Raw genomic sequence first — 26,522 nt, 5'->3', positions numbered from 1 at the left:
GTCTGGGCTCTGGATTAAGACTGTCAGCTCCTCTCCTCTGTAGCACATTGACGTCTGTCACTGGGGTGTTGGCTCCTCATTCAGACATCTGCCTTCTCTGGTGACTGGGAGAGCCCAGGGACAGAAGCCTTGTGTTTAATCACCTCCTCACCCAGCACCTGTCACTGTACCTGCCCAGTACATTGTTGGTTCTCAGTAGGGGTTTGGGAATCCCATTTACCACTGTTTCAGCCAGGCTTTCATGGATCACCAGGGATAGAAAACCCAACCCAACTTGACTTAAAGAAAAGGGAACCTATTAGCTATGTAATCAAAAATGTTCAAGAGTAGTGTGGCCTCAGGTACTGCTGGATCCAGAGTTTAAACTTTACCTTCAGGACTCAGTTTCTTTCCTTTCCATTGCTTTCTGCTGGTGGGCTGCAGTTTCAAACTTCTCACAATAGCAGGATGCCGGCCAGAACTGTAACCTCTCCCTTCTCTCAACCACACATCCTTAAAAACCACCCCACTTGCAAGGGTTGGACAGAGTCCTGGGCATGGCTCGCACTGGCGTGATTTGGGTTCATCTGTCCGTCCCCGATCTAATCACTGTGGCTGGGAGGAGGGGAAGACACCTGATTAGAGCCAGACCCACTCTTGGAGCCTGGGAGTGGGGAGAGGTGTTTCCCCAAATATTTGGGGTACTGTTTTGTCAGGAAGAGGATGAATGGGTGCCAGACTCTGAAAGGAAGATTTCCACTACAAGCTCCTTTTACAATTTCCCAAACTGACCTCACACCTCCTCCAAACTGGAGTGGTCCAGCGCTGTCACCGTCCCTCACAAGGATAGAGCCTGATTCCTCCTCCCTCACACCCCTTCTGGGATGACTTCCTCAGGCCTAGAGCTGTAAACAGACCCTGGCATCCTCCCTCCCTGAGCAGGGAGGATGAATCAGCTTCCAGCTGCTGCCCACACAAGCTGTGCTGCTCTGAGGAACCCCAGCTCCCAAGTGGGGATGATTTCCTCCAGCACAGAGCCAGGCTTTCAGATACCCAGAGCCAGAAATCAGGTCCTGACCAGAGGGGCAGGACCTTGGGGGGCCTCCTGATCCTGCATCCTCAGACTGAGAGAATCCAGCCTTGCTTTAGAGCCAGTGAGAGGAGAGAATTCCCCAAAGCCCCTGGCAGAGCTTCTCCAGGAAACTTGGGGAGGCTTTTGAGAACTGTGTAGGCAGGGGCTGTGTGTACAGTCCAGCCACTGGTCACAGCTGCCACGCGCACACACACACACACACACACACCACATACCCTCTCTGCCTCCCTCTCTTCCTTGCTCTCTCCCTCTCCCTGTTCCCTTTTTCCCTCACACACTCACAATATGCTCTCGAATTCTCCACAGTCCCTCCTCCCCTTTCCCCTGCCCTCTTCTCTCCCCACCTTCCTTCTCTCACACATAGAAGCATAGAAGCGATATCCACAGTGTCTCTCTCTGGTTCTCTCACATGTACACTCTCGCCCGTTTCTCTCACACACATAGAGGCTGTACAACACAACACTTCACCCCTCTCCCTCTTCCCCAGTCCTCCAACACACACACACACACACACACACACACACACACACACACATAAACTCCAACCCCGGATAACATCTGTGACCACTGACCCTTCAAAGGCTGGCCTCCACAGGTTATCTGGGGTCATTCCACCTCTGGATACACCCCAGATGGCAGTCAATCCCTCAACGTATGTTCCAACTTTGAAGGTTGGGTTCATGGAGTGCCTCAGGTAAGAAAACTAATGTCAGAGAAGGGAAGTGATCTGAGACTAGGGACACAGCCACTGTGTGACAGAGGTGGGCAGGGAACCCAGCTCTCTGGAGCTCTAGGCTAGTATCTTTCCATGTCTCTCCTCTGACATAAAGTGCATCTCCCAGGACTGAATCCTCATGTGGAATAAGGGAGGCCCTGTGAGGATGAAATCACATCGAGCACATGACAAAGGCAGCATGATAAACTAATGGGGGAATCTCTGCAAATGACTTTGAGTACATAAGTTCCACTCCCCTCCAACAAAACCCTCATCTAAGTGACTGAAGAAATCAAAGATTGTTTTTAATGGGTCTGTGTCAGCTCTGGCAACAGGGGTGGCCATCCGAGTACAAAATTTCTGCATGATTTCATGCCAAGGACTGAATAGAGGGGTGTCCGGACCAGCCTCAGGTGAGCTGCTAGGAGGGCATCCTGGGAAATGGGGTTCGGCCCAGCAGAGTCTCCCAGAGCCCCCATCTCAGAGCAGTAGGGCTGAGAGCATAGGGCAAAAGACATCAACATCTTCGAAAGGATAAAAGCTTTCTTTGCCAGGCAAAATGAAAACTGTAAGAAAAATGTGGGCACTCTGAGAGGCAGCATCTGTGCTGCTTGGCAAGGCCCCCAGTGTACTGTTTGGGTGAAGCAAAGCACCCCAGCCATCGTCCTAACTCCTTGCTTTCCCTATCACTGTGGCTTGGTATCAGTGGCCCTGCCAGCACCCAGAAAAAAGGCTCATCTGTTGCCATGGAGCTTTCAACTTCTTCAGAGGCTCCGCCTTGAGTCACTGCCTTTTTGCAAATAGACCCCACTACCAACAGCCACCAAAAAAAGCTTATAGAAATAGGAAATAATTTTTTGGTACAATAGCTAACATTACTGAGAGCTTATTCTGTAATGAATTACTGTTCTAAGCACTAGATACCTTCATAACTCCATAAAGCAAGTATATTGCACCCATTTTACAGATGTGGCAAGTAAGAAAAGAAAGGTTAAGGAACTGGCTAGAAAGTGGAGGAGTTGGGATTTATACTAGGCAGGCTGGCTCCGTAGTTTACCCTCTACACTGTGATGCTCTCAAGAACTCAAAAATCAACAGACTTTCTAAAGGCTGGGTTTTGGGGTGCTTAGTTGAATCCTGGTCAGCGGTTTCAATTTTGGTGAGAATTTTGTTACAAGCCCCTCTAAAAGCAATTTATGCAATGTATTCAAGGCTTCTCTTGAGAGATATTTTGGGCTCTATACAGATGGAGGAGATCTGAAGTCCACCATGCTGGATAATGCTAAAATAAAATCCCCCCCACCACCACCACCTACACACACAAGATCTTTGGCCAGGATCCCACTCTGGAGGTGGGGATTGGTAGCGAATGCGCACGATTTCCATCCCTGAAGGACACGTCCTGCAGCGTGGCACCCAGAGCCTCCTGAGTTTCTCTGTAGGGGGAAATCTGCAGAGACCTGGGAACACGGCAGAACCCACTTGGAGGTCCCTTCTGCTCAAATTGGGACACTGGAAAGGGGATTCGCGATCCGCTATCGACAGCGTGGACAACGGAGGTGGTACAGACCTTGCCCAAGATGAGCTCGATGACTTAATGAGAACAGAAATGTGGCTAGAGGAGCTCAGCCAGAACTGTTAAAGAATTCCGCTGTTCCTCATCCACTCTCACTCTCCAAGCAGCCCTGCAGACTCTGATCTGAGCTCATTACTCTGCTCCCTTGAAGTCAGAGCTCCTAGCACTTTCACCCCCAAAATGACCAGTCTTAATAGCTTGGCAGGTCAGCTGGCTTGCATTAGTTCCTGTCAGAGACCACTCCAGGATTTAAACTTGCTTTTCAAGTCAAAGGACAACATCAGCCTTTTTTTTTTTTTCTTTTGAGATTTACGTTTGAACAGAAGTACATTAACTTGTCTTTGATTTGCAGAATATAAATGTGTTCCCATTTTTGTAAGAAGTGGCCACTGATTTTTCCATGAAGAAAGAAAAGGCATGTGCCTTTTCAAAGTTTGCATTTATGCCCCACATATGTGAAGAGAACCCATTTCTGATGCAATCCATTCCAGGAAAGTGTAAGCAGAATTTTGCACACATGCATTTGTCTGGAAGAAATGGACCCATCCACAGAGGCTGCAGTTACTTGGCAGTCGGCAAAAAAGAACCAATTTCTCGGGCTTCCCTGGTGGCGCAGTGGTTAGGAGTCTGCCTGCAATGCAGGGGACTCGGGTTCGAGCCCTGGTCCAGGAAGACCCCACATGCCGCGGAACAACTAAGCCCGTGCGCCACAACTATTGAGCCTGCGCTCTAGGGCCCGCGTGCCACAACTACTGAGCCCGTGTGCCACAATTACTGAAGGCCGCGCGCCTAAAGCCTATGCTCCGTAACAGGAGAAGCCACCGCAATGAGACGCCCACGCACCGCAATGAAGAGTAGCCCCCGCTCGCCACAACTAGAGAAAGCCCCTGCACAGCAACGAAGACCCAACGCAGCCAAAAATTAATTAATTAATTTTTTTAAGAAAAAGAAAGAACCAATTTCTTCCTTTCCTCCTTAGCACCCTCGGTTTATCTGTAGGTCCTTTTCTAAGTAAGTGCTTTATAAACAGTAGTGCACTGTAAGCAGAGTGCCCTGCGTCCTCATGAATATTCTGAAGCATGCACTCATACCCACACACAGACGGGAGCTAATGTGATGGTTTGCAGAATATTCTGCCTACCATTTCACAGTAAAGGGATAGCACATTCTTCAAAATCCTGCCTAGATCCTTTAGAGAGAAGATTCCCCAATTCTTTCCTAACAAACGTTCTGCTCCCTTCGTGTGTGTGTGTGTAGATGTGTGTGTGTAAAGGCCATTCCCTGCCACGCTGATGTAAAAGCAAATTAGGAAAAAATTTAAATGACAACCAATAGGGCACAGGTCAAATAAATTATAGTACACCCCTAAACGGGAATAAGGAGGCTCTATATTTATGATACAGGATGATCTCTAGGATGTGTTGTTGTGGAACAGCCAGTGCAGAGAAGTCCTACCATTTGTATAGAAGAAAAGCCTAGGGGAACACTTTGGGGAGGATTGTCATGTGTGTGCATAGGTGCACAAGAAACTGACAGCATTGTTTGCCTCTGTGGAAGGGAACTGGATGGATGGTAAACATGGGTGAGCAGGAGGCTTACATTTTAAACTCCATGACGCATCTATTAAATTTTTTTACTTAAAGAAAATTAACAGTCAAAAAAAGAAAGAGGATATTGCCTTCACCATTGACGAGCTATGTAGTTTTTGTTTTTGTAAAAGAAGAGTTGTCTCGTAATTTAGTTTTGAGGACTAAAAAGACCTGGCTCCATGGCAGGCACATAGGAGGCGTTCATGAACCAGCAGGTATTATTAATTACGTGGCAGCCCCAGCAGCTCCAATCTACTATGAACAAACAGTGACGTTTTCGCAGTATCTTTAACCGCTCACAAAGTCCTTGCCTTTTAATGTTCACAGTAGTACACTGTGTGTTTATTATAGCCAAGTCCAGAATTGGTTAATATAAACAGTAATCAGATCATCTTCTTGTTCCAACAACCAGCTTGGAACTTAAAGGGAAGACACCTCATTATATAACATAATGTTACCATTAATCAAACAGATGAATAAGCCCAAAAGGAAATTACACACTTTTTAAAAATACAAATGTGAAGACGTTATCGCAGCAAAGCTGGCACACCTCAATATGTCAGGACATGGGAGGTGAGGCAATATCCAGTGCAACTAACTGTGTGTCCCTGGAAGTTTGGTTGCAGGAAATTGGGATCATTTGTATTCTGAGGGTGCGGGAAGTGAGATGCAGAAAGATAAACGTGTTCAAGGCCGTACATAGAGTGATGTGACTGGGAGAAGAATCCATATGTGCTGACTGCCTTTTCTTTGCTGTCTCAGCCCCTAGATCACACAAAGTAGCACAGGGAGGATGCAAGATTTCCCTTCTGGACAAGCTTGGTTCAGAGTGCAAATTGCTGCAGCTATAGCAGGACAGCAGCTCTTCAAATAAATGCAGTTAAATTCTCTTACTTCAAGTTGATTCTGACAAGTGAAAGTAAGTCCCAATCAGCTTTACAAATAAGAAAGCAAAAGAAAAGCCATATTCAAATGACATTTCTCCCTGCCTCCAAACAGCCGACACTGAAAGAAACCATTTCGCTCCCCCTTCCCCCAGGCCTGACAATTGCCTGGTTGAGTATCAGTCAGACTCGCTGAACCGGACAGAGAGGAATAAATCAAGTGTAAGTGTGGAGCCGAGGACCACAAAGACAGCCTCAGAGATGGGAGAGTTCAGGGCCAGGTCAGGACTAGTGGCATCAAGTCTGGGGAGGGCTTCTTAAGGGACAGGTAGGGACAGCTGGGCAGATCCTGCCCAGGCCAGAGTGACTGCAAAGAGGAGGCTGCTGTGCCCAAGTCCTGTGAATGACAGCTAGAAAGTCCTGGAAGGGACAGAGCATTCCCTGACACATCCACCTCCAGACCATCTCAGAAATGTCTTCTTATTTAGACCTTCCTTGGGTGATGGTGCTTCATTGGTTTTTATCCCTAACTACCAATGCAGGACCTCAGCCTCCTTCAAAGCTCCTCTCCACAACCCACCCCCATGGATTCCTGGGAGTCTCTAAGGGCACAAGTTTCAACAACTAACCCATGACATCCATGGATTTTTTTTTTCCACTTTTTTTCCGCTGTTCCTCATCCTCAGTGTATTATAGGCGCTGCATTCATCACTATACTCCCCTGGGTACCACCACTGTACTCCCCGGGCGCCACCCTCTCCTGCTGGGATCATCTGCTTCACTGGGCACTTTTCCCCCTTCCACGAGCACAATTGTGTCCCCCCGGCACTCCTCTGCCACCACGGAACCCTAGTGTCAAAGTGCCAACACACGGGGCTGCCCTATCAGGGCCGAGTTAGGGTCAGGTAAGCAAGGCACTCACCTCCAGTGTAAAATTTAAGGGAGTGACCAAAATCGAATAATCAAGATAAATACTTTCATGTAGTATGTTTAAAAATCAAAATTAATGCAAAAATTCATAAAGAACAAAATATTAAAATTTTCATTGAAGTATAGTTGATATATAATATTATGTTACAGATGTACCATATAGTGATTCACAATTTTTAAAGGTTATATTCCATTTATAGTTATTATAAAGTATTTTCTATCAAAATTTACAAATTTTAACTAAAGACAGGATCTAGTAAAAGCCTCTGATTGGAGACTGAGACAAAAGGAAATATTTATCCCCCTACATAATATTCTTATGTACTTTTAATGATAATTTTTCTAGCATATTAAAATATCTGAAAAAATAGTGAAAAACTGAAAAGCATGTATGTTAAACTCACAACGTTACTTTTTAATTTTATTTTTTTGTGGTACGCGGGCCTCTCACTGTTGTGACCTCTCCCGTTGCGGAGCACAGGCTCCGGACACGCAGGCTCAGCGGCCATGGCTCACGGGCCCAGCCACTCTGCGGCATGTGGGATCTTCCCGGACCGGGGCACGAACCCGTGTCCCCTGCATCGGGAGGCGGACTCTCAACCACTGTGCCACCAGGGAATCCCCACAATGTTATTTTAAGTTTAAATATTTTATTTAAATCAAAAGCACAACTTCTTATAATTTTACTTTCCTGGCCTTAATGGAAGCACACTCATCAATAATATTTTCAAGGTACCACCTCACACTGGTCAGAATGGCCATTATTAAAAAGTCTACAAATAACACTGGGCTTCCCTGGTGGCTCAGTGGTTGAGAATCCGCCTGCCAGTGCAGGGGAATGGGTTGGAGCCCTGGTCCAGGAAGATCCCACATGCTGTGGAGCAACTAGGTCCGGGCGCCACAGCTGCTAAGCCTACACTCTAGAGCCAGTAAGCCACAACTACTGAGCCCGCAAGCCACAACTACTGAAACCCGCACACCTAGAGCCCGTGCTCCACAACAGGAGAGGCCGCCACAGTGAGAGGCCTGCACACCTCGGCGAGGTGTGGCCCCCGCTCGCCGCAACTAGAGAGGGCCCGCACACAGCAACAAAGACCCAATTCAGCCAAAAATAAATAAATAAATAAATAAAATTTTTAAAAAAGTCTACAAATTACAAATGCTGGAGAGGGTGTGGAGAAAAGGAGCCCTCTTACACAGTTGGTGGGAATGTAAGTTGGTGCAGCCACTGAGGAAAACAGTATGGAAGTTCCTCAGAAAACTAAAAATAGAATTACCATATGATCCAGAAATCCCACTCCTGGGCATATATCCAGACAAAACTATAATTCAAAAAGATACATGCACCCGTTGTGTTCATAGCAGCTCTATTCACAATAGCCAAGACATGGAAACAAGCTAAATGTCCATCAATGGATGAATGGATAAAGAAGATGTGGTACATATATACAATGGAATATTACTCAGCCATATAAAAGAACAAAATAATGCCGTTTGCAGCAACATGGATGCAACTAGGGCTTACCATACTAAGTCAGAAAGAGAAAGACAAATACCATATGATATCACATATATGTGGAATCTAAAATATGACCAAAATGAACCTATCTACAAAACAGGACATAGAGAACAGGCTGGTGGTTGCCAAGGGGAAGGGGGTTGGGGGAAGGATGGAGTGGGAGGCTGGGGTTAGCAGATGTAAGCTATTATATATAGAATGGATAAACAACAAGGTCCTACTGTACAGCACAAAGAAGTATATTCAATATCCTATGATAAACTATAATGGAAAAGAATATTTTAAAAAAGAATATATATATATATGTATAACTGAATCACTTTGCTGTACAGCAGAAATTAACACAACATTGTAAATCAACTATACTCCAATAAAAAATATTAAAACTGAAAAAAATATTTTCAAATATTATTATCTACTCCCTTGTTCTCTCCTTCAGCCTGTTTCCTCATCCATCTCCCTTTAGCCACTGTGCAAATTGTAGAAGTTGTGCAAAGGGCCCAGGAGCAGCTGCGGGGGTGTCTCACACAGACACACTTCCTCACTTCTCTCCCAGGCTTTCCTTGCTGCTATTTGTCAACTCCAGCTTCCCACCCTTAGCAGGATACTTCACATTAATGGCAATTGTCACGTATCAACTGAACATGACACTTCCAGCCTCCTGGCCATGTCTGTCTACAAATTCCCAGGGACACACTCAGGGGTCCCAGTGTGAGGGCTGTTCTTTTCCATCTAGTCTGTCAGTCTCTTTTGACTTTTCGAGACTGATTGCTCCGACTCCGTGCTCAAGGGCCTTCATGCTGTCAGGGCTGAATGAGTCCTATTTTCCAAACACCTGCCTGTCGTTCTGTTGTTTTCCCCACAGCTCTGAATCAGTAATATCTTCCTGTGTTCTTGGCTACAGAACACAGGAAGATATTACATTCTACAGCATGTTAGATCTATCCTCAAACTCAGTGATTCTCAAAGTGTGTCCTTGGACCAGCAGCATCACATCACCTGCACATCTGTCAGAAATGCCCATACTCGGGCCCCGCCCAGACCAAACAAATCAGAAGCTCTGAGGCTGGCCCAGCAAGCTGGGTTTTAAGTTTAAAAACTAAATACTAAAGATTAAGAACCACCTTAACCCTAAAGTCTAACCTTTTGGTTAAGATGAAATGTAAGAATTGAATGTGTTTCCTGACAAGTCTATTTTTACTCTTTATCTGTTGATTACACCCACATCCTGCCAAAAAAGAATGCAGAGGGCTTGGGATAAAATAATAACGTTGATGATAATAAGGAATAGCATATTCTGAAGATTTACACTGGGCAGGACACTGCGCTGAGTGCCTCGCATGTGTTACAGCATTTAATCTTTTAGAAAAATCTGATGAAATATTTATCTCCTTTTGCATCTGGGAGGAAAAAAAAAAACCACCTCTGATAGGTTAAATAAATTGCCTAGGATCAGATTTGGGGGGAGAAAGAAAGTTTGTTTGTTTGATGGGTTTTTTTGCTTTTTTAGTAAAGTTGAGTTTATTTTAGGGACACTGTATCCAAGGAGTCACTTAGAAATCATAATTCTAAGAGTTGAGTCTCACTCAGCAGAGTAGGACTGAGTGATTCTGGTGGCAAGGCTGTCCCCGGGCCTTTCCTCAATGAGAGCACTCACTTGGGAGAGCTGCCATCAGCAGGGCGAGAGACTCAGCTAGAAAGTTCTGGGCTCCGCAGGCCTCTGCTGGCAGGAGAAACAGTGCACACTGTCAGTCAGGGAAGCCTGTCCTTGGACAACTGCTCTCTCAGAAGACATGTAACAAGCAGCTGAGGCCCACACTGATGTCAGTTATTGGTCCTAATGGATAAACCAAGTTCTTCCTACTGATCCTGTATTGTGGTCTGTATAGGGGGAGGGGGGCTCTTTGATTTTTACTTCTTTAGAGAAAAAGGTTTCCTTATAATAGGACTTAAACTTAATGAATATTTAGTTTCTTCTGAGATTAATTAACTACCATTCTCTTCGTGCTCACTGTGTTCAAGTTCTATGGTAGACGCATAAGCATATTAGGTCAATGATGCTTTTGTAAGACTCTGCCAGATCAATATTAGTATCTCTATTTTGCAAATAAGGAAAACGGCACCCAGAGAGGTTAGTAAATGTGCCTGTGTTCACATAGGTGGTAAGTGCTAAAATTCAATCTGATACCCAGCCCATCATCTGCCCATGCCAGCAGTTCCTAAAGCATGTTCTGGAGGCATGGAGACGCCTCATAGGCTGCAAACCAATTCCCAAACACAGTTCCTTTCTTCTCTTCTTGTAGGCAAATGGGGCACAATTCTGCAGACTTAGGTTTCTGCTTAAAACTAGGTCTACTTCTTAGTAATCTATTAAGTAAGTTATTAAGGGTTGCCAGAATCTGGTTTTTATAAGCCAACGTTAGAACAGTCATTTGCTATGTGCTGCCAGATGCCACATCCTGGCCTTTCCTTTCTCTACTCTGTTCCTGGGGGTGCTGAGCCCCAAAGGCTGCATTGCCCAGGCTCCCTTCTGAGCTTGGCCAATGGGAGGCCCTGGAGGGAACTGGGAGGGCAGGAGGAAAAGAGAAAACAGGGTATCAGTCTCTCTGCCTAAAGAAGTGTCTCTGCAGCAGCTGCATCTCCTCTGTGGCCCCAGCTTCTGGCTCCAGGATGCTCGTACTGGTAATGCCACCTCCTCCCTTGTCCCTCTGGCCCTGGGGTGGTGGCAGCTCCCCCACTGCTAGCCTCTGGGATGCCTCAATCATCCTCTCTTTGGAGTCCTGTGATTTCATCATCTATATAACCAATTGCCTATATTAAAGTCCCTCTGTTTGAAGGACCTGGAGCTTTTTCTCTTTTATTACCATTCAGTGTGTTGTTGGTGCTGAAGCTTCTCATTCTGTATTCTGTGAAGCAGAGTTCACAGATCATGGATGTGCTTATAGTTTTCAGGAGGGATGCTTCATTATCCGTACATCATCAAGGTCATCTTGAGTTGGTCATGGACTTTAATTGTTGTGCTTCTTAATTTTTACCAACAAAGTAAGGTTAGTTCATCATTATCAATTTAGTTTGTTGTAGATTGTTTGGGGAACCTTGCTGTATATAATGATTTGAACTTGGCTCAACAGTATTTTTGGCATTTTATTTTTTTGTAATGAAGGCATCTGATTTTGGGAGTACCATTTTAATTATTCTATTCCTCTTCCAAACTTTTTATTACCCAGTTCAGTTCTTTTTCCTTGAAAAGCAGGAAGGAGGGAGGCAAGTCAGCTGTTCTCTCTCTTATCCTACCTAAGTGGATTGTAGTCAAAATTAAAAACAAAACAAAAACCACATGTGGGCTCAGAAAACACCCAGCTAATTTTGCTAGGCCAGTGCTTATCAAGCTTTGATATACATAGTAACCACTTGGGAACCACTTGGGAACTGCTAAAGTGCAGTTTGATTCAGCAGGTCTCAGGGTGAGAATAGAGGTCTGGGATTGCCATTTCCATCAAGGCTCCAGAAGGTGCCCCAGTGCTGCTCCGAGGACCGTACGGGAAGTAGTGGGATCCACAGACTCTCCTAGACTCTCCCCCATAGTGAGCTCAGTTTGCACAGCGCCTGCCGTGCCAGGGCTGAGGGCCAAGGCGGCCTTGCTTCATCACCAGCAGCCAGGATATGAGCAGTTCTTATGTAGGCAGTTCCTTCGTTCTCACAATCGTGTTGTTTTGTCTAATGAGCCAAAAATCAGTCTAGCATTCCTGGGCAAAGCTTTCATGGGGTTATAATTTCAGTGCTGCTCTTGTGATGAGTTACGTGATTCCAGTCTGTCTTCTGATGAGAATGTACCATATTTACAAGTTTATTCATGTCATAAAAATAATTAGCAAACTTCTCACACAAATAAGTGCCTTGAAGTGATTAGTATTCACAATGTGATAAGTAGGTTGTTTTAGGGAAATGATACAACGATTTTACATTGTCTGCTGATTCCTTGATCCATGGTGCTTTCTATTTGCTTAAACTTTGAAATAAAAGCCGTCATTTGCAATAAGAACACTAACTAGGGGTTCTGGAAGGAAAATAACCCGATCAGACGTCAAGGCACTGACCCAAGGATGAGGTCTACGGTCTGTTCCCTGACTTGCTCTTAGTTCAGTCAGTGACACCAGCAAATTACTTGTTTCTATTTTCCTTGTAAAATAGAGATAATGATGATTTATACCTCCATTACGCCAATTATTGGCTTCAATACTACCTGTGGACCAAAGACTACCAAACCCATATTTCTAGTCCAGATTTCTATCCAAGTCCCAGACTAGTATATCCAGTGCCCACCAGGTATTGCCACCTGGGGATGTGGTGGGCACCCCAAATTTAAGTGTCCTAACTCAACTTCCACCTTCCCCCCAAACCCGATCCTCCTCCTATATTCCCTATCCTTGTCAGTTGTGTGACCATCATTTTACAGATGAACCAACAGTAGTTCCAAGGACTAAAAGTAATCAATTCTAACTATGTTGTGACTGGTGAATTTTGAAGGGTTGCTGTTGATTTTTTTAAAGCCCTAGTGTTGAAAGAAATGATCATGCTTAAGACTGTGAAACTGAACTGCACAGAACTAAGAACCTTTGTGTGAGCATTTTTAGGGATAACTTGGGATCATTTACAAAAATAAGTGAGGGAAATCAAGAAGGGTCCCTCTGGACAGTTCCAAGTTGGAAAGCTTTTTGCCACAAGTCTCATCACCAGGACTTCGGCTCCCTGTCCTTCCTAAGGCACCCCTCCTATGTGTTGTCTGAGGCTGAGAAGCAGCAGTTTGGGCGTCATTAAAGAAGATGCCTGATATATCTGGAAAAGATGAAAACTCTAATTCAAAAAGATACAGGTACCCCAGTGTTCATATCAGCACAATAGCCAAGACATGGAAGCAACTTAAATGTCCATCAACAGAGGAATGGATAAAGAAAAAGATGTGGTCCATATATACAATGGAATATTTGCCATAAAAAAGAACAGAATAATGCCATTTGCAGCAATACGGATGGACCTAGAAATGATCATACTAAGTGAAGTAAGTCAAAGACAAATATCATATATCACTTATAGGTGGAATCTAAAATATGATACAAATGAACTTATTTACAAAAGAGAAACAGACTCACAGACGTAGAAAACAAACTTATGGTTACCAAAAGGGAAAGGAGTGGGAGGGATATATTAGGAATTTGGGATTAACAGAAACACACTACTATATATAAAACAGATAAAAAAACAAGGACCTACTGTGTCGCACAGGGAACTATTTTCAATATCTTGTAATAAACCATAATGGAAAAGAATCTGAAAAAGAATATATGTGTGTGTGTGTGTATATATATATATATATATCTGAATCTCTTTGCTGTACACCTGAAACTAACACCATGTTGTAAATCAACTATACTTCAATTTTTTTAAAAGTCTAGAAAAAAAATGCCTGAGCCATAAATCAGGGTGGGCTCTGTTTTTCACACATCTGTGGGAATGATCCAGAACCCAATGCCTGTGGGACACAGACTGTCCAGCCATTCTGGAGATGCCTTTGGCTTGACTTTTGGTTCCATCTCATGACGCATCTGGCACTCGTTGAGATTAGTCCGACAGCACTGTTGGGTACGAGCTTCATCTGTTTTGTCACTCCCCATATCCCTAGCACCGTGCCTGCCATGTAGGGCACTCAATAAATAATGAGGAATAAAAGAATGAATGAATGAACAGATGAAGGAATTCATGCACAGACGCATATTCCACTCTGCCTTCTGTTCCAGCAAGATGCTGACACAAGGCTCCTTCCTTCTCATCTACCCTTGCCTGCAGTTGCGTCCGTTCAGGGGGAAGCTGGAGATGTGAGGGTGGGCCAGGGACCCTGCAGCGCTTAGCCAGTCCATCCTGGGTGCTGGCATCCTCACGGCCCTCTCCCCACACCTCTGCCCCAAGAACTGCACGTTTCCTGTGAGTTTCCTCGGAGCCATGAATTTTAAAATAAGTGAAATAAAAGCAGTAATATCAAATGAAGGTAATCATGACTGAGTCTTCCCTGGGGCTTCCAGAAAAGCTCTCCACATTAATTCTAAGTCAAAACATAATCCAAAATACGTCACTTCTTACGGGAAAGCTTTTTAGTCTCCAAATCAGGCTGTAGTTGCGCAGGTCATTCTCCAAGGATTCAGTGCTGTCCTCCCACCTTCCAGCAGCCCAGTCAGTGCCCTGATTCCTCTCTCTGACTTGAGCAAGTCAAGGCATTCTATTTTTGAGGTCATCAATGTGTTTCTAAATGTCATAGAGTTTTGATATAACGAGGGACTTAACGGAGAGCTCATCCTATGATGTACTTGAAGCATTAGGATTCTTGATTGCAAATAATAGAAACCCAACCCAAGAAGCCTTAAACAAAAGAGAGAATTTTATTGGCTCATGTAATGGAAGAGTCCAAGGGTTGACCTCAGGCTTGGGTAGATCCAGGTGTTCAAAGTACATCAACAGGATCCTTTTCCTTCCCGCTGTCAGATCTGCTTTTGTTCAGAAGACCACAAATAACCCCCGAAGTAATGGCAAAGGTGGCCCCAGCAGCCCAGGCTTTCATTCTGCCACCAAGCCAGCCCAGCAGAAAGGGAGCATCTCTTTCCAACAACAGTAAAAGTCCCACTTCAGACCTTGATTGGCAGGTCTGAGTCATGTGACTGCCCCCAAGGCTGCCAGGAGGAGGGGCCAGCCTTTCCAGAAAAACATAGACTCAGTTGGGAAGGAGGGGGAGTGTCCCAAAAGGCAAAGAAGAATGAAGGGCACAATAACCACTATCGTCCACCCCTACCCTTGTGGACCTGTCCACCTGCAACGCAGAGCCCTGCAGCAGCAACTTCGCGGAGGTCAGCTGCTCAGAGAGCAGGGTGGTGTGCAGGAGAGGCAGCCTGCAGAATATTTCTATTCTAGAGTCACAGTCCTTTTGTGCTTTTAAAGCTCTCAAATAAATCATAAGCCTGGAGGTTATGCTTTCCAAGGACAGTCTTCTTCTATGTGTCTGCTTCTTTTTCATTTTATTCACTAGTTTGTTGTATTTTTTAGATTCCACTTATAAGTAATATCATGCAGTATTTGTCTTTCTCTCTCTGACTTACTTCACTTAGCATAATGAATATAGTTCATCCGTATTGCTGCAAATGGCAAGATTTCATTCTTTTTTATGGCTGAGTACTCATCAATCAACTTTATTTATTTTTGTTTTTTCTTTTTTTCTTTTTTTTTTGGCTGTGTTGGCTCTTTGTTGCAGCGTGCAGGCTTCTCTCTAGTTGTGGTGTGTGGGCTCCAGGACCCATGGGCTCTGTAGTTTGCAGCGCACAGCCTCTCTCGTTGAGGTGCGTGAGCTCAGTAGTTGTGGCAGACGCGGATTTAGTTGCCCCGGGGCATGTGGGATCTTAATTCCCCAACCAGGAATGGAACCCGTGTCCCCTGCACTGGAAAGTGGATTCTTTACCACTGGACCACCGGCGAAGTCCCCATCAATCAACTTTAAAGTGGACCTCTCAGTCTGTGAGTCCCAGCCCTTCTGCCTGCTTTGTAGAACAACGTTCTGTTACCTTTAAGTTGTCACTTATTTAGAATTTTCCAGATATCTAGAAAATCTCTGATTCCCATCTCAGCTCTATAGATTTCTTTCCCTTTGGATATCTTCTCACATTTCACTGGCATCTGAGGAGGAAGAGCAGCTAAACGTGTGCTTGTTCATCCATTGACTTAGAAGAATTTATATTCATTTTGCTTCTCTGAACTTTTAAAATGAGTATGCATCATTACATTCATAATAGAAAAATAACAACCAAAGCTATTCTTAAAATGGGAGGGGTTTAGAAACATGTTCTGGTCAGGCAGAAAAAAGAAGCATTGTGTCAGTGATTTGTACCGAGCATTATAGCACTGACCAGGAAACCACCTTCCCACAGTGCTTCAGGCTGAATAAGAAAGAGGCTGCAGAGTTCTGCCATAGAGCCCAGGGTCTCACCTGTGCTTTTTATCCTCCCAAGCTGAATTACAAATGGTGTTAATGCAGTAAAAGTGTCAAATATAAAGCCTGCTATTAAACAGATGCGTCAGCTAGTGGCTTCAAGTGGCGAGCATTTATCAGCTTGCTCTTTGGATGGACGCGGGTGCATGGTTCTTCTGCTGGTCTTACCTAGGGTCACTCATGCGTCTTCAGTCAACTGGCAGTCGATGGCTTCACTCACCTGTCTAGGGATTGGCTGGCTATTGGCTGGGGCAAGAGGGGGGATTGGGCCAAGTGTCTCTTGTCATCCCAAAGGCTATCTTGGGCTTGTTCACATGGCGATGGGTTGCAGGGCTTCCACGAATAGCAAGAGAGGAAGCTGCCAGGCTCTGGACTCACACAGCATCACTTCCACCAGTCTCTGTGATCAGAGCAAGTCATAAGGCCAGCCCAGATCTAAGGAGTAGAGACCACCTCTTGATGGAAGGAGCTGCGAAGTATTGTGGCAACTTTTGCAATCCACCATTTCATAATTCTGTCCTTTAATGCTAATTTTCTGTTTTCTAATTCTGTGTTGTCCTCAGGGTTCTGAGGACCCAGTCTCTGGAATGGTTCTACAATAATGTGAAGAGCCGCTTCAAACGCTTTGGCAGCGCCAAGGTCTTGAAGAACCTGTACAGGAAACACCGGCTGGAGAGCGGAGGGTGCTTTGACATCCTAGGTACGCTGACTGCCTGCCATCTGGGAGTCTTTGGGGGGTTGGCGGGAAAGAAGAAGGCCTGGCTTGGAGGCCCTGTACACTGCGGCACACTCACCTGTGACAGAGAAAGTGGCTTAAATAATCTGGTTCTAGTAAGGAGCAGAAATAGAAGGACATGTACCAAAGATTCTAAGTTTTAAGTCCTTTGATTCCTGCATCTCCACTGGGCTGGATATGTTAGCAGCTGGGAGGACCAAAGTGTTTCTGCACATTGTGGACATTTTAATTCCAAATCCCTAGAAATGAAAGATTCTTGACCATCTTTCCCTAATGATTAAAACACTGGAAATTCATCTTTGTTCGGTTGTGTAGACTAGGTCTGCACTCAGAGGATATGCCCCCCACTCCTCTTCCTTCCTACTCCAAAATTCTATACATACCAGGCCCAGAGTTTAATGTAATGGGAGAGTTAGAAAAGTCTCAGCTTCCTCCCAGGAAGTTTAAAGGATGAATTCTACCTATGCTGTTAAGACAACCAATGTAATTAGAATGAGAAATTATATTCTTTATTCCTATTGGACCAGCCAGTGGAGAGAAATGGTTGTCAGAATATGAACAGCATGTCCTCCCAGAAAAGGCTATTTTTTTCTGTGTAGAGGAAGATTTTTTCATCACTTTGCTGACACAGGTAAATGCTTTTTACCCCTGAGAAAGAGGGAAGAAAGAAAATCTCATATGGAGCTTTTTCACCATCATTATTTTACATTGTTGTATTCTCAATAAAGTCTTTGGTTGTGTCTAATCTAAAAATATGCCAGCCACTGAGACAAAGGGGAAATAGGATGGAAGCATTAAACATGGAGACTCATTAGGGTCTTCTGTGTTAGTCGTTAGAATCTCTGTCTTTCGAACCACTCAGGAAGCCTGTAGCTAAGAGAGCAGGGCTGAAGGTCTCCACATATTATTTTTAACTGCTCTTTGCTGATTTTTCTAAAAATGTTTCTCTAGAAACAAAGACAAAAAAGAAATAAAGCTTAAAAGTAATCATGTTAACAGTAGGTTTTCAACCCAAGGAGATACCTCAAGAAGGTTCCAGAATAGAATTGTCTCATCATTTGCATCCCATACTTTCTTTCTTGTTCATCCTTGCGTCTGCTTCAGGTACCGCTTTACATGTCACCACATTCACATCTCATAGATGTTCTCTACTGCTTCATGCAAAGTGAGGGGGAGAAGCAAATTCATTTGGAGAATCCTATAAACAGCACAACTCTGGTCTTTCTGTTTCTCCCTCGGGTCCCACAGGTGGAGCAAGGGAACATGAATTACAAGTGGGCTGGCAAAAGGATTTGAAATGTTCAAGTGTCATTTTCAAAGGCGTATCATTTGCTGGGAATAACGCTGACACTACTGAAGCAGATTTAGGTCCCAGGCCCTCCGTGATTCACCACATCTCTCATCTGGGCCTCAATCACAGCACTTATCACATTGCATCCAGGTGATGGTTTACAAAGCTCCTCTCCTGCTGGACCAGGCAGAAGCAGTAGCTTCTTCATCTCTGTGTTCCCAAAGTGTGGCCCAGTGGCTGGCAACTCTTAGGTCCTCAATATTACACAATTCAGCCTTAAAAGCACTTTGTGGGTACCAAGACACTTCATAGAAGTACTAGAATCAGTTGCTTTAACATGATTTGTATCTCATTTTAAACTAAGATTTCCTTTTGAGCAACAAGAAGACAAGCAGGCAGGAGACAATTTATGAGATGGTACTCAAATCTGTAAAGTCGTGATCATAAAACAGTGAGAGCGATTCTACATACCACCTAGAAAATTGAGTTACACCTCAAGCATGGAGAAATCTCCCGTGTGTAAGTAGTGTCCTGATTATGTTAGATGACCGTGGAGACATCAGCATTAGCTTCTACCTACAACCCAGGACCTTGGTATGGTTGTCATCTGCCATCCTCAAGCCCGACTACACGTTAGAGTCACCTCACGAGCTTTGAAAAAGTGCCAGAATCATCTTCCACCCCGTCAATTACTTCCGAATTTCTGGAGGTGGCCCCGGAACGGATATTTTTTAAAGCTCTCTGGGTTATTTTAAGACACAGCCAAGACTGAGAACCTCAGCTAGAACTTCACTATAATTCGTATGGCAGAGTTCTGAATAAGATGGTTCCATCTTCAACTCCATCTGAGGGTACTTAGTTTCAGAATTTTGATTGTCAGAACATAATCTACAGGGTGCAAGACCTGTGCTCTGCTCCAGGACTCTCAGTATAAAACTCCTTTTATCTACGAAACATCTCCATTGCATGGACCAGTGTAGTTTGCCATAAAAAAACACTCAGTCCATTGAAAATTCATTGAGTTCACAGAATCTTATGGGTTACCCATCACATGTACCCATTGCACAGCCATCAGTCCCAAGCTCACTTACTCCTCCTGCAGCCCGTATCAGGTGACCAGATTAGGCAGAACTGGAGAACCATTCGTTTTGTCAGATAAATCTAAGACTTACTCATTCCTTCAGTAAACATTTATTGAATGCCTGGTTTAAGACCTGGGAGTAACAAGATGGGTAAGACCCTGCCATCTCAGAGCCAACGTTGCAGTGAAGTCAGAGAAATAAGTAAATAGATATATATAAAAAAAGTATAATGTCCAACGCTCATGTGGTTTATCTGATAGATTCAGTGTGACATTGTAAACAGTTATTCCAAAAAGAAGCACTACATGAAAAGATGAAAGTAGCCCTTATTAATATACTTAATCCCTAGACAATTTGGTAAATAATACATACATTTATTTAGTATTGGATAAATAAAATGGGGAAAATAAATCTTGCTTTTATTTATTAACGTGATATATCTATTTTTGACACGATTCTTGGAAAGGTCTATGACATCTTTCATGTGGGATTTGACTAACAACATGGTCTTTTAAAAGCACTGAGTCGCCTGAAATTGGAGGTTCCTGCAGCTCATGGAAGCTCTGACTTGACGTCTGGCTGCTGTGTCAGTGCTTTCCGAAACAGTTCAGTTGCTTTCTGCCCTTGGAAAAATCCCATCATCCTAAATGACACAGAAGCTCCCACCTATGAATTTAAAGGGACACAGGGAGAGTTGTTGTACTAGAAGATTTATAATCATGGAAATCCAGAGCCCGTCCTGGTCAGCGCAGTTCTCCCAAAGATGTTTTCAGATCTTCTCCCCCATCAAGCTCCCCACCACCATCCCCGTTGTCTCAGGAGACAGCCTCACCGCCTCCTTCGCAGGGCAGACCGTGTACACCTCCGCACCTGATCCCTGTCACCTTCCATGAAGGTCTCAAGTTCACGTAGCCCTTCTGTCTTGCCTTTCAGCCTCTCTCTTAAGCGGTTCCTTCCTATTGACTTGTAAACATGCCCAGTCTCTCCCATTTCCTAAGCCCTTCCTGGACTGCAGATTTTCCGCCACTTCTGCCCTGCCATGCTCTTTCCCATCACAGGGACACTCCAGAGGGTGGGCCACACTCTCAGCTTCCTCTCTAGACACCCACCCTCTCCCTCTTCCAAACTGTCCTCCACACAGCAGCCGGCGTGCACCTTTACGTGTGTTTAGAAACACACACCTAACCAGATCACCCCTGTGGAGCCTTTACTGTCTTCAAGTGGCTTCATGGTGGGACAAAGATCAGAATACTGATGTGGCCACCATGACCTGTGCAGTCTGCTGCCAGCCCACCTCACCCCAGGTTCCCTCTCCTCTCGCAGCCCAGCCACCTGGCCTCTGTTTTAGCTCTTCAGATGCACCCTGCTGTCCCCACTGCCTGTGCCTGTGCAAGCTGTTTGCTCTGCCCTGGACTCCCTCCCACCCCCACACCCTTTTGGCTGGTTACTTACAGTCTAGGTCAGTCTTCCCTGCTGAACACTTGCCCTATTCTATGAACCACCCAGTCACAGCACTCAACATATCTATAGTTTTATATTTATTTATATAAATTTTTGGTTAATGAATTCTCACCCACTAGACTATCAAGGTTGTCAGGGCAGCGAGGATTTCTGGCCTTGCTCACCAGTACACCCTAACTAACGCTCAGCCCAGGGCCAGGCATCTACTAGATGCCCATGAAACATTTGCTGGATGAATGAATGGCTGCCAGATGCAGCCAGGCCAAAGTGAAATATTTGCACTTAGATGTACAGCCTGGGAACTGAGGCGATGACTTATCCCAAAGCCTTATTTTATAAGTGAGGAAATGGAGACCCAAGAAGGTAAGGTCACTTCATTATGGTCACAGAGCTGGAATAAGTGACTATGGGTCTTCTGAAAGGCTGGTCAAAAAACACAAGAACAGAGAATAGTATATGGTCAGACTGTGTCCCCGTGGCAGGCCGCACACTAATGACCTATTTCATAAAGGTAGCAGCCTGCTGACCCCGCTGTAGATGCCTACAGCAGTTACCCTAAGGGTTCCCACACTGGAGCCCCATGCAGCCCATCCAAGGAAGTACGGGCTGTATTATGTGTATCAAAGGTCTACTGCTTAGTTTGACTTGACATCAATAGCATTTCCCCATTTTGAGCTAAGAGTTGTAGACCCACATTTATTTTCCTGGTTCTATCAGTCTTTTCCACCAGCATCCAATTCAAGAATTTTTTTGAGCCCCCTGCTGTCTTAGTGCTATCTTGGGTACTGGTGATACAATACAGTAATTTAAAAAGGAAAGAGACATCATCCACACCTCCACACCTTCAAAGATCTCTTTTGATGAATTAATACGTGAACACAAATGGTAAATCCCCAACTTAAAAAAGGTTTAGCCAACTGCTCTTCCCAGCCTGGAACCAAGATAGGGTGTGTGTTCAACTGAGAGAAGACCAGAGAAGAGGCAGTGGGCCTTAAAAGATCAAATGCCATGGCTTACCTTGTCTTGCTCTGGGCTTGTTTCCACTAACTGCTAATGACAGTTTACTCACTGGCTAAAGGCCACTGTTTAGACTGATGCCATGGACAGCAGCTAAAGACCAGGCATGCAGTGTCTCATCACCCATCATGAGCAGAGTTCTACCATTATCACAGTTTTTCTAGTACGGAAGCCAAGTGTCCGAGAGGTTAAGTAACTTGATCAAGGTCACACAACGAGTCATTTGCAGGTCCAGGAAATGAGCTCACATCTCTGACTTCAATCTATTATTCCATGATTGATTCTATATTGCCTCCAAGGAAGGCTCTGGAAGAAAGTTGGGGGTGGAAGCATTGCTACACAAGGAATTAGTATGAGAAAGAAAAATGTGACTGGTCAAAATCTGTAGCATTACTGTAGAACCCAGTGATTCCCTAAACCCATTTGCAAGGGTAACAATCAAACTGGGTAATGGTGGTCTGCCAACTCAGTGACACGGTGCACTGGGCTCAGTGAAGACCTTGGATAATCTTATATCTCTCTCTCTCTCTCCCTCTCTCAGGAGGAAGCTTTTTTGACGCAAACCTGGAGAATGAAGGAAGTATTTCAGGCAGTGACTCAACATTTTATAGGCAGTCAGAAGGTAAGTTTGCTTAAGGGTTTACACCTAATGGGAGGTTAGAGCATTATAAACACCTTCAGACCGTCAGGGTCCCCCATGGCATTGGAACCACTGATGCAACTCTGTTATTGTGTGTGAGAGTCTCCCTGGGTCTCCTTTTATTGCCATTTTTGTGAATCCATCATCAAAATAGGTGAATATATCTAAGGAGTAGCCTAGAGAAGTACATTCCGTACCAACCACTAGATACTTATAATCAACTAGTGTGTGTTTTTCTGGAGTTGGAATATGACAATCAACATACTCACTTGTGCAATTAATATTAAAATATTCTTATAAATAATGTACCATTTACTGATCAACTTTTACTTTTTTATGCCAGTACAGTCATCCCCTTAGAGCAAAGGTTAAAAGCAAAACAAACTTCTTCCAATTCCAAATAAAACCTCCTCCAACACTCCGGCTCCTTCTCCAAAGTACTGGGTGTTGGGAACAGGTGTCTCCTAGTCCCCCTTGTCCTGTGGCCCCCCACAGTGCTTCTGCACTCTCTCTGTTTTCTCCTTGGGCACCTTCTCATGAAGGTCTCATCCTCTATCATCCTTGCTGCCTGAGACTTCTCCCTGGGAGAAGTCACATGGCTTTGGTGCACCTCTGTCTGAATGCCTAGCCCTTACTTCAGCCCAGAGTTCTAGACTCAGTGCTCTGATGCTTGGTCACCAAGACCTGCAGCCCCTCCAGGGATCTTAACTTCAGCATATCCCAGTCAAGCTCCTCAGCCACTTAAGTCCACCAGCAAGACTTACCTTTTCCTCAATCCCCCTCCCCACTTCCACCCAGTCACCCAAGTTCCTATGGGTTCTATTTGCAATCCCATCCTTTCCTTTCTGTTTCAAGGTCTATGGCCTGAGCACCTCCCTGCCCTCAACTCTCCTGTATTAATATTAATTTCAGTAACCGTCTATATCAGCCAGGGTTCTCCAGAGTAACAGAACCAATAGGGTATGTACAGATAACACACACACACACACACACAAAAAGAGGTTCGTTTCAAGGACTCAGCTCACACAACTGCAGGGCCTGGCAAGCCCACAGAATAGGTCAGCTGACTAGAAACTCTAGTAGGAGATGATGCTTAAGTCTTGAGGCAGAATTTCTTCTCTGGGAAACCTCTCTTTTTGCTCTTAAAGCCTTTCAACTCATTGGATGAGACCTACACACAGTTTCAAGGGTAATCTCCTTTACTTAAAGTCAACTATCGTAACCATAATGTGGACCACACCTACAAAACACCTTCATAGCAACACCTGGGTTAGTGTTTGATTAAACAGCTGGGTGCTATAGCTTCACCAAGTTGACACATAAAACTAACAGTCCCCCCCACCTGACTGGTCCTCTGAACTTCAGTCACTCTGCCTCTGCTTTCTTATCCTCCCTCCACACCCCACCAGTTTTTATCTCTGAAACGCCCTCTCAAGCCTTCACTTTCAGCCCAAACATCTTAGTGCTCCACTCCACCTCATGCCAAAACCACAGACGTGGCCTCCACCCTTTTTGATGGCTCTAGGCTCTTCCTCTCCAGGGCTCTGTGGAAGCTGGTGACTATCCCCATCATAGGATCTCCAGCATGCCTCTTAGCAGTTAGCTATGCACCTGATCGCCCAATAGCTCGGAAAGCACACGAGAGCATGGGCTCAGCTCGTGTCTGTCGAGGCATCACTGGGACCCTCAGAGACCCTAGTGCTGGGGAGGTCTTGGTGCACTTTGAATCAACAAGAATTTGTGGGGCGCCACTTCTATGAAGAATACATTGATTGGTATCTTGAAGAAGAGAGATGGGAGATACAGTGTCTGTCTCCAGGGAGCACTGAATGTGGTGACAACTTAAATTTTATAGACTCTTCTTATAGAAACACTGGGGAAATTATGTGTTCACTCAGCCACCTGAGGGGTGCCAAGCCCTGAGCTGGGTTGCCCCCGTGTGTCTCTGTCAGGACTGTCACAGCCAGCCTGTGATGTCCTTGTCAGCTGCCTGGCTAGATGGTTTTGACTTTAATTGGGTTGGTTTGGGAGATTTTGTTATGTTTGCCAAATGCCACTTTCTGTCCACATGTGTGTCTTTAGGAGCCTAAGAAGCTTGAATTAAGTATTTTAATTAACGGATTGATTAATTAATGAATTGATATATTTACACCTTGTCTCACATTCTACAAAGAATCTGAGGCAGCTTTCAGGAGATATGCATGTGTTAAATAATGCATGACTAGGAGATTATAAATGGAAACAGGAGGTTGAAATCGGGGAAAAGGAGACATAGGCAAGCAGCCCCTGCAGACCTCTGTTCTTGTGCCTGATGTGAGTCGGGCTTCTGGGATGAACTGAGAGGAATGATAGAGATTCTCACTTTCAAGTAAGAAGCAAAAAATCTAGTACCTCCAGGAAGCAAAACTCTTCCAAGTATTTGACTTCAAAAAGAATTTTGTCACCTGCAGAAGTCCTTTGACTTGGGAAAACTTCCGTTTGTCACCATATGCAAAGAATATTTTCACTAAATATATGATAGCATTATTTTTAAAAATCATGTTGGCTTGTGTTTATCTCACTTTTGTGGTTAAAATCACAGGATTTGGAGACAGAGAGCCCTGAATTCAAATCTCAGCTCTCTGTCTCACTGCGCAATGTTGGGTGAGTTATTTGACCTCTCTGTGCTTCAGTTCTCTCATCTATAAAATGGTGCCTACTCAATGAGTTGTTGGAAGGATCCACTGTGATCATGTATGAGACACTCAGTCTGCAGCCCAGCACGTGGTTGAGCTCAGCAAGATCAGCCAATGTTATCGATAGTATGGGTCTAGAGTCTAAAAAATTCTTCCAAGGATTTTGTGTTTGCATTAAACCATGAGCACAGCCCTCAGAAGATTTCACAATTTTCCTCCCGATCATTATAACGATACATTACGTGCACAAAATAAAACATAATCTTTATCTGAGAAAGTGGATGAAGAACCGTTATTTCCTTATATTAAGTCCTTTTGTCCAGTCATCTTTAAGCCACTTTGTATGTTTTGGAGCTTGTCCTTGCCTTTCAGAAAGCGGTCTACATTCTGTTTCCTGTCTAGGACATAGCACGATGGACACATTGGCTGTCGCCCTACGGGTGGCTGAAGAGGCCATCGAAGAAGCGATCTCCAAAGCAGAAGCCTATGGGGATAGCCTGGTATGCCCACCCCGGCCCCCGTCACAACGTCTGTCTGGGAGGAGGTGTGCGTGGAGTCCTGGCTGCCAAGAGAGAAAGTGCAGGTTGTGGGGAAACCATCATCCTGATAGACATCCTTGACTAGAGCCTATCCTCCCCCTGCATTTGTGGTCAGGACTCCTGAGAAAGCGATTGCCAAGTCTCCCAAACACACCCACAGCTCATGACATTCTCTTCCTCTCTCTGCAGGACAAGCAGAATGAGGCCAGTTACCTGCGGGACCACAGGGAGGAGCTGACTGAGGAACTGGCCACAACCATCCTGCAGAAGGTAGGTGGGCCCTAGCATCCAGATGACTGCAATTTACCACCCTGGCCTAGACCAGGGCCTTTGGTGAGCAGAAGAGCCGCCACAGGTGTCTTTGTTGTCTTGGGCACCATTTCTTCTGTTCTTCTCACTTTCTCCATTGTACTCTGGGGCTAATGCAGAGGGGTTGAATTGCACTGCAAAAACTAAGCTGTGTGAACGTGGTTGCCTTTAGGGATTGAGCTGGTGGGTGAGGAGCCAGGAACCCAGCCCAGAGACCTTCGTACAAATGGACTCATTAAATCCAAGTGGCCATGCCCAACCTAGCAAGCGGTGCAAACAAGCTGAAGCCTTCCCTCGTGATGCTTGGTATCTGCCCCCTCCTTAGGGCTTTCACACACTTCCTAAAGTCAGGATGTACGGCCAGAGACTCTGGGTTTGTGATCCACTTCCTCTATTTATGAGCTGTGTGTCCTTAACTGATAACCTCTGAGCCTCAGTCATCATCTGTAAAATGGGGAGAG

The 26,522-nt window shown here is 44.8% G+C and overlaps 1 protein-coding gene and 1 long non-coding RNA gene across 2 annotated transcripts in view; one reads left to right on the top strand and one right to left on the bottom strand.

Annotated features, from left to right (window-relative positions):
- LOC149748256 (uncharacterized) overlaps positions 1-26,522 on the bottom strand; it is a 349,957-nt gene that overhangs the window by 129,818 nt on the left and 193,617 nt on the right. The window lies entirely within an intron of this gene.
- The window catches only part of MYRIP (myosin VIIA and Rab interacting protein), a 174,186-nt gene that overhangs the window by 79,554 nt on the left and 68,110 nt on the right, over positions 1-26,522 (top strand). The window contains exons 3-6 of the mRNA XM_089918170.1: positions 16,875-17,011; positions 22,440-22,520; positions 25,616-25,713; positions 25,942-26,022. Of these exons, the coding sequence (XP_089774296.1) occupies positions 16,875-17,011; positions 22,440-22,520; positions 25,616-25,713; positions 25,942-26,022 (397 nt within the window). The remainder of the gene's footprint in view (positions 1-16,874; positions 17,012-22,439; positions 22,521-25,615; positions 25,714-25,941; positions 26,023-26,522) is intronic.

Source organism: Delphinapterus leucas, chromosome 10, assembly GCF_059928025.1.
Source record: "Delphinapterus leucas isolate spDelLeu-1000000601 "Yukka" chromosome 10, BTC_Dleu_Yukka2, whole genome shotgun sequence".
Classification (NCBI taxonomy): Eukaryota; Metazoa; Chordata; class Mammalia; order Artiodactyla; family Monodontidae; genus Delphinapterus; species Delphinapterus leucas.
The sequence above is the reverse complement of the archived record's forward strand: the minus strand, read 5'-3'. Positions and strand labels throughout refer to the sequence as shown.